Source organism: Sus scrofa, chromosome 7, assembly GCF_000003025.6.
Source record: "Sus scrofa isolate TJ Tabasco breed Duroc chromosome 7, Sscrofa11.1, whole genome shotgun sequence".
Taxonomy (NCBI): domain Eukaryota; kingdom Metazoa; phylum Chordata; class Mammalia; order Artiodactyla; family Suidae; genus Sus; species Sus scrofa.
Genome location: NC_010449.5, coordinates 45,687,277 through 45,700,571, shown reverse-complemented (window position 1 = coordinate 45,700,571; position 13,295 = coordinate 45,687,277). Strand labels below are relative to the sequence as shown.

Genomic DNA, 13,295 nt, shown 5'->3' with positions numbered 1-13,295 from the left:
TTTTGTTTGTTTTTTTGGCTGCACCCATGGCATGTGGAAGTTCCTGGACCAGCGATCAAACCCATGCCACAGCAGTGACCTGAATCGCAGCAGGGACAACGCTGGATCCTTAACCCACTGAGCCACAAGGGAAATACACCAAATTTTAAAATTGTAATGAAAAGGCTATGAGTATTACATGACCACTGCCATCATTTTTTCCTAGGCAACTGGACGGGCAGCTGTATGGATGAATCATATGGGGTGGTGTGAGAGAAATGCTGCGAAGAACTGCAGCCATAAAAAACAAACAAAAAACTGTAGCCCTAGAGCTAATACTTAAAAAATCTGTTACTATTACCATTTGCCCACATGATTGCTTGACTCTTGCTTTTGAGGGCAAATGTTTAAAGTAGAACTCTCATAAGAGGTGGGGTTATATTTGCCATCGAAGACCTAGAGAGGAAAGAAGGAAAGACTAACCCCACAGCACCTCTAGAATTTAGTAATTTGTAAATTACTGTTCCGTGTCACTGTTTCCCGTGAGAGCACAGTTTCTCACCCTTGACACTATTGGCATTTAGAACTGGGTAACTTTTTGTTGCAGGGACTGTCCTGAGTATTATAGAATGCTTATTAGCATCCCTGAATCTCCCCATCAGATGGCCATAGCAATGCCACCCACCCAATTGTGACAGCCAGAAATGATTGCAAATGGTGCCAAATGCCCCCTGGAGGGCAAACCAGCCCTGGTTGAGAACCACTGTCCTAAAACACAGGCTGCGTGAAGGTGGCACCATTACCATTCTCGTTTCCCTCTGTCTCCAGAACATACCATAGGGCTTGGCATACAGTCAACACTCAAAATATTTTTTCCCTTGAATAAATAAGTGAGTGAATTGTAAAAACTGCATAAATATGCAATTTAAGTTTCTTTCTTTCTTTTTTTCTTTGTCTTTTTAGGGCTGCGCCTGAAGCTTATGGAAGTTTCCAGGCTGGGAGTCGAATCGGAGCTGTAGCTGCCGGTCTATACCACAGCTGACCTATACCACAGCCACAGCTGAGCCACGTCTGTGACCTACATCACAGCACACGGCAATGCCAGATCCTTAACCCACTGAGCAAGGCCAGGGATCGAACCCATGTCCTCCTGGATACCAGTTGGGTTTGTTACTGCTGAGCCACAACAGAATTCCTAAATATGCAGTTTAAAAGTACTGAAAATATCCCAGTGAGCTCAGTTGCCATTTGTGATAATATTATTTTGTGCCATTGTGTAACAGTCTTTCTTTCAATTTGTAGGTGGGTTTACTGTGAAGACCAACCAGTTGAAATTCACAAACTCTTCAAACTTGGTAGCATTTCCATTTCCTCATGCAGCAATTTTGGAAGATGTGGATGGGTCTCTGTCTGGGAAAAATCGAAGTCACATTCTTGCATCTATGGAAACCCTTTCAGCTTCTTGTTTGGTCAAGGCCAGCTTCAGTCAGCTTGTCCATGGCAGTGTCTGTGAAGAAAATGTCCTCTTTCATCGTATGTCTATTGGTTTGTAAGTTGAATTAACTCTATGTTTTAGTTTGTCAATGGGCATGCATTTATCGTTCAGGCTGCTGCTATTTGTAGAAGGGAAATTGTCTTCCAGATTCCCTTTGAAGTATTTAAGTTCTGCAAGAGTGATGGGGGGATGATTTGGACAGCTGTCAAATCCCAAGTTTATGGTAGTTTTCGGCTGATTCAAATGGCAGATAACTTTCCATAATTTACTGAACCCAATCTCGTAGCCCTTGACCACTTGGCATGTTGAGCTAATAGCTTCCTCTTGAAAAGACTTACAACCAACAGAGAATTTGACATGTATTTAAATCAAGAGTATTGTTAAAAATTTCCAAGGATGTCCATTCTCATTTATATAAACGCATTCTCCCCAAGCTCTTTTTAAGTGTTCAGTTTGCTCCAGGGAACCAATTGCTGAAGCCTCCCTATTACTTGCAAAGTTGCTTCACCCCAGTTCATTTTCCTTGTTAATTTCATGAACAGTTGGATTCGTACAATACATTTCCTGTTAATATTGGAGAAAGGACTCCTTGCTTATGCTACTCAAACTACCATTAAGTCAGCAGCGGGGCTGTTTATAATGCATAATAGGATTTCTTCTGCTCTCTTTAATTTCCAGGTAATGATCGCTGAGTGTCTAGGGTTCTTTTACCTATTTCAAATGCATTGTATATATTTAGCCACACTTCTTTCCTTCTTTTGTTTTAAGTGTCCTAACTGCATGAATATTAAGGCAAGTGCTTCAGCCAGATCGTACTGGCACTTTCTTAAACAGGTAAACCCCAGGGAGAAGGGCAATGGGGTCAGGACTGCACAGGGTCTGCACTCTGAATACATAAGGCATCGGTATCTTGACATTCTGTTTTAGATGCTTAGCAATACTTTGCTCATTGAATAGTCTGGAAATGTTCCACTTTTGTTTTCCAGACTGTTTATTATTCTAATGTTAATGGACCCAATTGCAGTGGGTAAAATAACAATTTGGAGAGATATATTTTCATTTTTCATCATTTTGATTATGGAGAGCATGACTTTTTCTTTTCATTCTTAGGGATGTGATCTGTTCTTCATTATTTTAATGTGATCTGTTCTTCATTATTTTAACAAAGATGGTTTTTAACAAAGATGGTTTTGATGAGCACTTTGAGATTTATAAAAGTTAGCAATTTATTTCTTATATGCATTTTTTTCAAAGAGAAAAATTAAAGTAAATCTGTGTAATTAAGAAGAACAGTATGTACTTGTGTGATACTGATTTCTCTGTATTCTTTTTTAAAAAGATTTTTATTTTTTCTATTATAGTTGATTTACAACATTCTGTCAATTTCTGCTGTACGACAAAGTGACCCAGTTATACACACACACACACACACATATATATATATTATATGTATTAATTTACATATTAATATACAGTGTGACCTGGGATTGGACTTGGAGAATCTCAGACTTCTATACACACACACACATTCTTTTTGTTTTGTTTTTATTTTTTATTTTTTATATAATGATTTTATTTTTTTTCATATAGCTGGCTTACAGTGCTCTGTTAGTTTTCCTACTTATGATGGAGCATGATAATGTGAGAAGGAAGAATCTATACATGTATAACTATACATCTATAACTGGGTCACCATGATGTACAGTATATACACATTCTTTTTCTCATATTATCCTCCATCATGTTCCATAACAAGTAACTAGATACAGTTTCCTGTGCTATATAATAGGATATCATGACTTCTCTGTATTCTTGATACTCCCTTTTTATGCCTTACCTGGAGACCTGCTGGGAGCCTGTCTCTTAGATAGGCACTGAATGGTGTAGCATTCACAGGCTCTGCAGTGTGATCTTGTCTGAGCTTCTGTTCTTGGATATCTTCAGGACAGGATACCTAGGTACTTACCAAGGAAGCAGGTCATAGTCCCCACACTCAGGGACCAACAGAGTCAAAAAGATAATAATCCTGATACTTTATTTTAAGGAGATTCAAAAGACTCTTACTAGGGTGAAAAATTGCCTTGGTTTGTTTGCAAGTTTCTTGGTTTTAAAATAGAAAATCTCATGTCCCAGAAACCCCTTCCATCTTGAGAAGGCCATGATGGTTTGTCACCCAACTCCCTGTGCTTCTATTTAAACATTTTCAGGTTGATTCACAGGTCTGTGGACAGATGCTCCACTACCCCAATTTAGCCCCAGGAGAGTCCCAGCACACTCCCAATTATAGGTCCCTTGGCCCTCACATCATCACCTCTAGGGTAAGATGGTTGGGTTAGATGACCACTAAGGTCTTGCTAGTCAGAGTGCATCAGTGTGACCTAGGATTGGACTTGGGGAATCTCAGACTCATTACAGTCCTGCTGGTCCTGTGTCAGGACCCACAGGCAATTTAGATTCAAGTGTGAGAAGTACTGCTCTAAGTTTCTTCTAACTTTATCTTTCCAGGGTTCTATCCCCAGCTATTTGTATTCAGTGGCTTAATCTCTATCCTAGAGCATTATAACCTCATTAGGAACATGTCAGAGCTAATGAACAATTTGAATTCTGCATAGATACAAACTTTGCTGCATTTCATGGAGAAAGGATTAATTTGTTGTGCTATTCCCCCTGGAGCAAGTACCCGAAGAGTTGATTTACAAGCTCTCACAGCCCCGATCTTTTGGGATTGGGTGTTGATGGAGATCTGATGTGGCACAAGGACCCTGCCGTCTCCCCTTTAGATGCTTAGCTCCCACCATATTCAGCCTAGGACCCCAGAGGGCAGGGTGTGAGGTCTGCACAGCTGCATAAATGGGGCACCTCACCCACAACTAAGAACCGAGTGCCTGGAGTGTGAGCTCTTCCTTGGAGGCCTTTCCTGGTCTACCTTCACTAAATGAACATAGTGCCTTGTTTGACACTGGTACCCTTCCCCCACTACCTTTTCTAAGACTGATGGGTTCTCCCTTTTGTGGCACTTCTGGTTTTTGAGCTTCCTCTGGCTCAGCCCTGGCGATTGGGTTGACAGAGGCATAAACGTATTTGAAGCTGATACTAATGCTTAATATCGGGGGAGGAAAAAATTCCCACCCTCTACAAGGCAGAGTCTCGTTTCTGCTTTGTTAAAGTGATGACCCAATTGGTCTGCGTGAGTTCTCTCTCACTGTTCTGAAAACATGCTTTCTATAAGAGGCACATATACTCAGGATAGTGTTCCTTTCCCGGTTTCTGTTTCTACCACTCTCATTCCCCCAACCCCATCCTTCCTGATAAGACCAGGAGGTGTTAGCCACACCTGGGTGAGTCAGGACCTCACTTTTGAAAAATGTCAGCACCGTTTCCTCCAGAGACCTCATAATGTCGATGTGCCTCATGTCGTTCTTAGATTTATTGATCCCAAATTTCTTCTCTATAATAGCCCGGGAAAGGATAATATCACCAGTAGGTTTTTAAGTGCTCCTTCTAGACCTCCTTTGCAAGCTCTTCTCTCTACCGCTTAAATGCTAGTGTTTCTTAGGGTTCTTTGAGAATCTTTCCTTTCACAGGCTCTCACAGCCCCGATCTTTTTGTCTTTTCCAGGTGATCTGGATTATTCCATAGCCTTAGTTAATAGCCACTGATGATTCCAGGTTTTTTTTTTCCCCCTAGTCTACACTGCTTTATTGAGTTCCAGACTCATTTACCCAATTGTTCTTAGGGTCTGGATGGTTCAATATGGTAGCCACTCACCACAGGTGGCTACTGAACACATGAAATATGGTTCATCCAAGTGGAGATGTACTATAAATGTCAATTATACCCCTTAATTCTAAGATTCTGTATGAAAAAAAAGAATATGAAATTGCTCAATAATTTGTTTACATTAATTATGTTGAAAAGATACTATCTTGAATACATTGGGTTAAATATATTATTAAAATTAATGTGACCCTTTTCTCTTAAATTTTTCAGTGCGACTATGACAAAATTTAAAATTCTATCTGTGGCTTGCATTGATGGCTGGCGATCTATTCCCATTGAGCAGCAATGCTTTCAGTATTTCCACTAGAGTTTTTAATAGCCATTTCAAACTCAATTTGCCAGAACTGAACTTAGGGTTATTCTATGGCCCTGTTCCTCCCCGGATCTTCAGCATCCCTGGGTGTTCAGGCAAAGGATTCAATTATCTGAACCAGAAATGGGAGTCATTGACTCATCTGACTTTATTTCTCACATAAATCACCTCCTAAGTCTACTCCATTTTATCTCCTAAAAAATCTCTCTTTGAGTTTTTTGCTTCTCTCCTTCCCAGCTTCCCTTCTTTAGTCCAGGTTGACACTATCTCTCACCTGTGTAACCACAACAGCCGCTTAGCGTGGCACCTCGCTGGGAGCCCATCCTTAAACTTTGTGGATCTTTGCAGATGAGACCTGGTCTTGCATCCTCTGGCCTGAGACTTTGTAAAGACTTCCCAGTGCCTCCCAGTGACAGTCTACCATTTGTAATGTCTTTTGGGCACTTCATGACCAGCTCCTGCTGATTCTTCTGGCATCATTTCTCAACACTCTGCCCTCCCTTCCCTGCATTTTCTGTCTCAGCCACACTCAACTTCTTTGTGTGTTTCAATTCATAAGGTTCAGCTTCCATGAACTCAGCACGAAGGTCGTTTTCTCTGGTAAGCTTCCCCAAGCTTCCCGCACAGCTTGTGTATCCCTGCTGTGTGCTGGCTCTTCTATACTTGTTTTATCCAGTACTCACAGTTCCTAAATAGCTTTATAAATTGTCCCTCTCTTCTCATGGTAAGTAGGGCAAGGATAGGTTTTTGTTTGTTTGTTTGTTTGTTTGTTTGTTTGTTATGGTGCCCAATACCATGTTGAATAGTGACTCAATAAAGTTAGTGGTGAATAAATGGATATAGTTTAAGAAATTGCAGACTTCTCTAAATCTTCCTCTTCAGAAGCTCCAGGATTAAAATACTATCCTCAGTCTTTCTTTCTAAAATTTCTAGGAAAAGCTAATATTTAAGAATGTCCATTCACAGTGTCCTCAAGGCTTTTTCTTGCCAGGGGCTGTCAGTTGCCCAAATGATTTATTTCAACAGCTGATTTCTTCTTCATGCCACCCCTACCCCATCCCTACCTATTGCGTGCATTCGTGTTTCTTTTCTTTTCCTGATTGTAGCAATGCACGGAATTGTAAGGGGGAGAAAGAGAACCAACTTTCACAACTGCCATCTGGGAATTATTTGTGTTTTGGTATAAAGCATTCTACAGCTCCTTCAGATGACATAGATTTATTCAAATACCAGTAAATCAAGCCTTGATCTGTCTTCCAATTATTGACTGGATTGAGTTTGGGGGAAATGAAAAGAGTTTACAAGTTGTTGTAGGTTGGCCAACCAGTCCTTCTGAGCTTTAATAGGAAGTACATAAAAGAAGGTCAGGCCATATACATATGTTTGAAATTATTTTTCAAAGGCTGAAGAATAGAGAAGTAATTAGGAATCATTTGTGGGTATAAATCATAGCCCACCTCCCTCCCCCACTTCCTAGGTACGTTACTGGACAAGTTACTTTACCTCTTTTTGCTTCAGTTTCATGCCACTAAAATGAGCAAAGTGGTACTTATCTCACAGGGTCATGGCCTGGCATGTAGTAAGTGCTCAGTAAACACTGTTTCTCTAATGTCCCTACATTTGCAATTGACAAAACAACGTATAAACATATTGCTAATAGAATAAAATATTATAGATGATGTAGTTTCTGAGAAACAAATGCCTGGCAAAGGAATCAAGTTTGCTCAAATGAAATGTAATCTAATTCTTGAAAAATAGGGAACGTTTTCTGATAGTCATGTGGCATTGCACTGATCTGACTAAACCTCCCAGAAAGCCATGGAATCTGGTGTCTTTCAGGACACAGTTTTCGATTCACTGTGCCCCAGTGTCTTCTATGTCTTTCTTCCTAATTCTCCTCACAAAGAAAAGGTTAATGTTTTTGCTGAGCACCTTGATTCTTAGATCTTGCTTAATCTCCTCTCCTGTAGTGAGTGCATTCAGTTTTTACCCATGGAGCTGTTCTTAATGTGTCAGTGTTCAGAGAATGGGGTACCCCCTGCCTTTGTGAGTGCAAAAGTGAAGAAGAGTTCAGATGGAAATTGTATCCCAGCTCTTACCTGAATAATTGCCTAACTTTCCTTCCTAGGGATAAATCAGCATAGCATCACAAATGGTATCTTTTCAGTTCTCAAAAAACCCCATGTGAGACAGGAAGGTTCCTGAAGTATTATCCTCTCTTGGCAGCAGCAGTTATAGAAGTAAAATGCAAAAAAGATCCAAACATGAACATGCAGCCCAAACTGAGGAATAGCATCAGTAATACTCCATGGTTATACAATTTTATGAACAACACAGGGTCTGGTGGTGTGTTGGTGCGTGTGTAACAACTAGCTCTCTAGAATTAAAAGTGCTGATTTGTTGCATTGGTCTAATTCCATGGTGATGAGACTCTCACGTGACCTGTAAAAGGCTATCCGGATATCACTGGATGTGGAGTTAGGAGCTGACATGAGCTCATGTGTAAGTGTCTCTCAGCCCCACCAGCACCAGGTGTATATTTATATAAAAGGGAAGGTAAGCCTTGTCCCTCATCTCCCTACCTGATGCATGAAATTGTTTTTCAGTATTCCTAACAGGTAGTTTTGTGCCTTGGGGTTGTGTCACTTCAGTGGTGGCACCCTCATGTTCTGAGACAGCCATTCCAGCTTCATTCAACAGATCAAGAGAAGAGATGGCATAGTGTAGTCAATTATCATTGACCCATGTATGTTAACAATTGTAGACACTACATTTGGGAAGGCCCTAGGTTAATTTAGAGGCTTCCCTACAATAAATACTTATTGCTTTAGCCAACTCTGAAAAAAAGGTCAACAGAAATATACACCTGCAAAGTTGTGGAGGAGTGATGCTGGGTGTACCTGCCAGAAATGCAAGGATTATTAAATCATATGGCTTGCTTCTCCACCTACCAATTCTCTTTTCTATGGGAGTTTAAGGGTTGTTAAAAGTTTTGGGGGAGTTCCCATTTGTGGCTCAGAGGATTAAGAACCCAACATAGTATCTATGAGGATGCAGGGTCCATCCCTAGCCTCACTCAATGGGTTAAGGATCTGGCTTCACCACAAGCTGCAGTGTTGGTCACAGACGCAGATTGGATCCAGTGGTGCTGTGGCTGTTGTGTAGGCCCGCAGCTGCAGGCCTGATTCAACCCCTAGCCTGAGAACTTTCATATGCCGCAGGTGTAGCCCTAAAAAGAAAAAAAAAAGTTTTGGGGAAAGACTGGGGGTTATGGTTTCTTTTGTCTTTTTAGCTTTCTCATGCAGAAGGAGGAATAAATAAGTGGTTCTCAATCATAAGGGTATGTCCAGAAAACCCCTTACTGACACGCATATGATGTGGCTGCATGATGGCAGGTCAGCAGGTGGAATAGTGGTGCTCTGACAAGGATTTTATGAGCCTGGTGTATTTTTAGAAAATGCTTAAGCAAAGCCATCCCTCAGAAATATGTTGTCTGTGCTCAACAGTTTGGTTTTGTCCTCTTTGTGCAGTAGATGATGAGAATAACAGCAGCCAGCAGGAATATCCAGGCGATAGTACCATTTGGGGCTAGCTATTATGATGTATCTGGCTTAGGAGATGTGTAATTATAAAGAGTTTATTTCACAATTGTTCCGAATTTAGAGCATTTAGAGCTCAATGCAGTGTTTGTCTTAATACACAGAGATATGCACCCTCAGGAAAAGTGAGCTAATGGTAAACACAAACCAGGGAGTTAATATGTGTTCTCAGTGGTATTGTTGATTGCCTAACAAATCCTCTGTGGACAGTATACATTCAACAGTTCTGCACAGTATCTGGACACTAAATTATGCAACTGTTTATGCAGCTAGTATTGCAAATTGGTACTTAGGTTGGGAAGTTTTATCAAGTGATATATTTCTAAAGGAAAATGTTCTTTTATTAAAAACAGGCTTGATGATAAAAATAAAATAAACTACCTCATAGGAAAGGAAAGGTTTGTGGCCCTGTTGTCTTTTTGATTGTATAGCAGAGCTGTAGCTGATGATGCAGAGGTAAGGGTTAACACTTCAAATGGACTGGTTGCCTCCTGATTTCTTGCACATAAAGTTCAGGGAGAGACTTCTTCCCCTCATAATGAAGCTCTCTGCTGCTAATGGCCCATGCAGACTCCCTTGGCTCCTCCAAATTAGAAATACTTGTGTGCTCCTTTGCTTCATTAACAGTAAAGAGAGGGAGATTGGTGGCTATTTAGGGCATGGGGAAATTGGTGGCTATTTAGGGCAAGAGAAAATTGTAGTAATTATGGTTGGTAAATTCTCTTTATAGTATTCTTCTACCCTTGATGTTCTTTTCAGAAGAGCCCACCACCGTCACTGCTGGCATTTGGCCTAGAAGGTTGGGACTTGAATTTTTGGCCCCCGGGTGATGGTCAAGACAAGGCATCTTGTCTACTGGGAGATGGGTCTTTTCCACTTTGATTGGCTTTTCCAAATGCACGGTCGGACTCTTTCTACTACCACCTGTGATAAAGGCGTACTTGCTAACGTCCTTCTCTACCTTTATGGCCCTACGGAAAACTGGTACTGCCACGAGTGCCTGCAAAATCGCATCCCACGTGAACCTTGGTTGCGATGAATGGACAGATGGATGAATGAGGCAACTTGATAGGATCAGAGCAGTGCCTGAAGAAGGAAGAGGAAAAGAAAAGATGATTTGGGATCATGATATGCTGTGGTTGGGTTTTCCATTGATCAAGAGGTTAAGCATCAGATTATTTGAAGTTCATTGGAAGAAGGACATCAACAGGAAAGAAAAAAGTCCAAGAGACAAGTATAACTGAATTAATGTTAGCATTTTCATAGTTTTATGATATTTAAAGAGAGGGTCATGATTGGCAGGGCCTTCAGAAACTGAGGAGTATCTCCTGAAAAACGGCTCCTTCAATCATTGAAATGATGATCCATACAGAAATTGAACCAGGAGAAATTAGATGATTAGACTGATTTATAAATATGATGCTGATGGAAATTTGAGAGATAATTAAGTCTAGTCAGTAGGAGTAGACTATTTCTGGATAGACTTTCCTGGGAAGAACCATCACTAAGTAGTCAGTTAGCATGTTCTAGTCCATTTGACATTCATTATTCATTCAACAAACATTTGTTGAGTACCCGCTATGTGAAAGGCAATTTTACTTCTCACTGTGAATTGTTAAATGGAAATTCTGATTTACAATAAGTCCCTGTTGGGGTTCAGTATTGTGATTCATTTTCCAGGGTTCGTATGTCTGTGAAAGTGGAAGGGCTGTACTTTCAGAGCCTGAAATTCTCAGAGTCATTCTCTGCAGTGGTGTGGAATCCCCCTGATATGCTGACCTCAGTACCCACTGGGGCTAACTCATTCGCCTCTCTGGTATTTCAGTTCCAGCTTATCTCTTCTTACCACATTTGTTTTACATTAATTTCCCAGAAGCCTATCTTTATTTATTAAATAATATTGTTGGGCCAAATTGCACTGGCTGATCTCTTGCGACTCTGGGACTCATGGTTTCAGTCAGAATAAGAGAGAATTGTAATGACTGAGGAGAGACAGCGAGAAAATACAGTGAAGAACATTAAGGTTTCTAAAGGTTAAATTTCTAAAGGTTAATTTGATTAAAATTCAAAGATAAATTTCATATACGGAGGAGGATTTTTTTTTTTCTTTTTAGGGCCACACCTGCAGCATGTGGAAGTTCCCAGGCTCCTGGCCTATGCCACAGCCACAGCAATGCCAGGTTTGGACCACGTCTGTGACCTATGCAGCAGCTTGAGAACACTGGATCCTTAACCCACTGAGAGAGACCAGGGATCAAACTGGCATCCTCATGGATACTAGTCAGGTTCCTAATCTGCAGAGCCACAGACAGGAATCCAGGAGGAGGAATGTGAGGATGTGAGCACCCCATAACTGGAAAAGGGAAACGATAAATCATGGAGGGGATTCCCACAGTGGATTTAACAGATGATCTTCATGTCCACTCTGATTCTAAAAATATGAGTCCGGGATTGTCCTCTAGTTCCTACTTAAGTCTTGATATGCATGTGAAAACATCCCTCTGAATCCCAAGTGCGCAGAGAGGATGGAGTCCCCCACCCTGAGATTTCTAAAGGTTCAGGGGATGCTGTGAGGGACACCTGGGAAAGCGGAGTTCTTCTATTCCAGATGCCCTGAGCATTTTCCATATCTTTAATTTTATCAATTAATGGATGAAACAAACACATTTACTCTTATAAGAACTATGTATCAAGTATTACTCTGCTAGGGTGAAAGCTCTGTACCCTGAAAGGTTTTGAGTGTAATTTTAAATGTCTAAATATCCTGGATAAATCTCTAGACATTAAAATAAGTAGAGAGAATGGCAAATCTGGTAAACCTGAGGTTCCTTCTTTTGAAAGTTTTTAAACTGAAATATAGCTGACTTATAGTGTGGTGTTAGTTTCAAGTGCAGAGGAAAGTGATTCAGCTATACTATGTGTGTCCACACACCCCCACATACACACACACGTATATATTATTCTTCAGATTCTTTTCCCTTGTAGATTATTACAAGATATTGAGTATAGTTCCCTGCACTATCAGGAGGTCCTTGTTGTTTATCTGTTGTATATACAGTAGTGTGTATCTGTTAATCCCAATCTCACCTTTCCCTCCCCCTTCCCCTTTCCCCTTTGGTAACCGTAAGTTTGTCTTCCATGTCTGTGAATATATTTCTAGTTTGTAAATAAGTTCACTTGTACCATTTTTTTAGATTCCACATGTAAGCAAGAGCCTGGATTTATGCGGTTCTTCTTTAAATGAGCTGTAGTAGACACTGTTGGGCTTGGTGATGTTTCCCGTATACTTTACACATATTATTGCTTCACGTTTTACACTTGCTGTATGAGATACGTACAGACATAAAGAGGGTCAGCTATTCCCCCAAGTTCATACCCCTAGTGCACGCAGATATAGATTTCCAAGCTACACCCACTTGACAGTGGTACCCAAGCGTTTAACACTGAAACCAGTTTCCTTGTTACAATACACCACTAGATTGTAAAGTGGCTTTCCATTTGCTCATGCCACCCCTCACTTAGAAAACCCAACATCCTCCTTCGTCTCATTTCCCCCTACTTTGAAATTTTAATTATCTGCCTGCAGCAACATGCCAGAGTTAAAGATGCTCATGAAAACTAAACCAAAGCGTGGAAGGACAGTCATCATGTGTGTGTACAGTTTTTTATTTTTTGAACTTTTGCTTTACTTTTTTCTGTCCACTTTATTTTATTTTATTTTTTGGTCTTTTGTCCTTTTAGGGCTGCACCCGCGGCATAAGGTTCCCAGGCTAGGGGTCTAATTTGAGCTGTAGCCACCAGCTTGTGCCAGAGCCACATCAATGCCAGATCCTACACCACAGCTCATGGCCACGCCGGATCCTTAACCCACTGAGTGAGGCCAGGGATCGAACCCACAACCTTATGATTCCTAGTTGAATGCATTTCCGGTGCACCATGATGGGAACTCCTTTTCTGTCCACTTTGACGTTCTTTTAGGGTCTAAGCATGTAGGAAAATCTATTTATGTTTTAGTGAAATCTTCAAAATCACTTTCTGGGGTGAGCTGTGTAGAACAAGTTGTCAAAATGAAAAACTCTCTAGTTCTATCCATGACACTAACATACTTTTGACATATTCTGCCTCAGTT

The 13,295-nt window shown here is 40.7% G+C and overlaps 1 protein-coding gene across 10 annotated transcripts in view; it reads left to right on the top strand.

Annotated features, from left to right (window-relative positions):
- PKHD1 (PKHD1, fibrocystin/polyductin) overlaps positions 1-13,295 on the top strand; it is a 477,788-nt gene that overhangs the window by 224,570 nt on the left and 239,923 nt on the right. For all 10 annotated transcript variants that reach the window (XR_002345756.1, XM_021098821.1, XM_021098820.1 and 7 more), the window contains one exon: positions 1,282-1,528. Coding sequence is in view for 9 of the 10 variants with exons in the window: in XM_021098821.1 (XP_020954480.1) it covers positions 1,282-1,528 (247 nt within the window). In the remaining variant the exon portion in view is untranslated. The remainder of the gene's footprint in view (positions 1-1,281; positions 1,529-13,295) is intronic.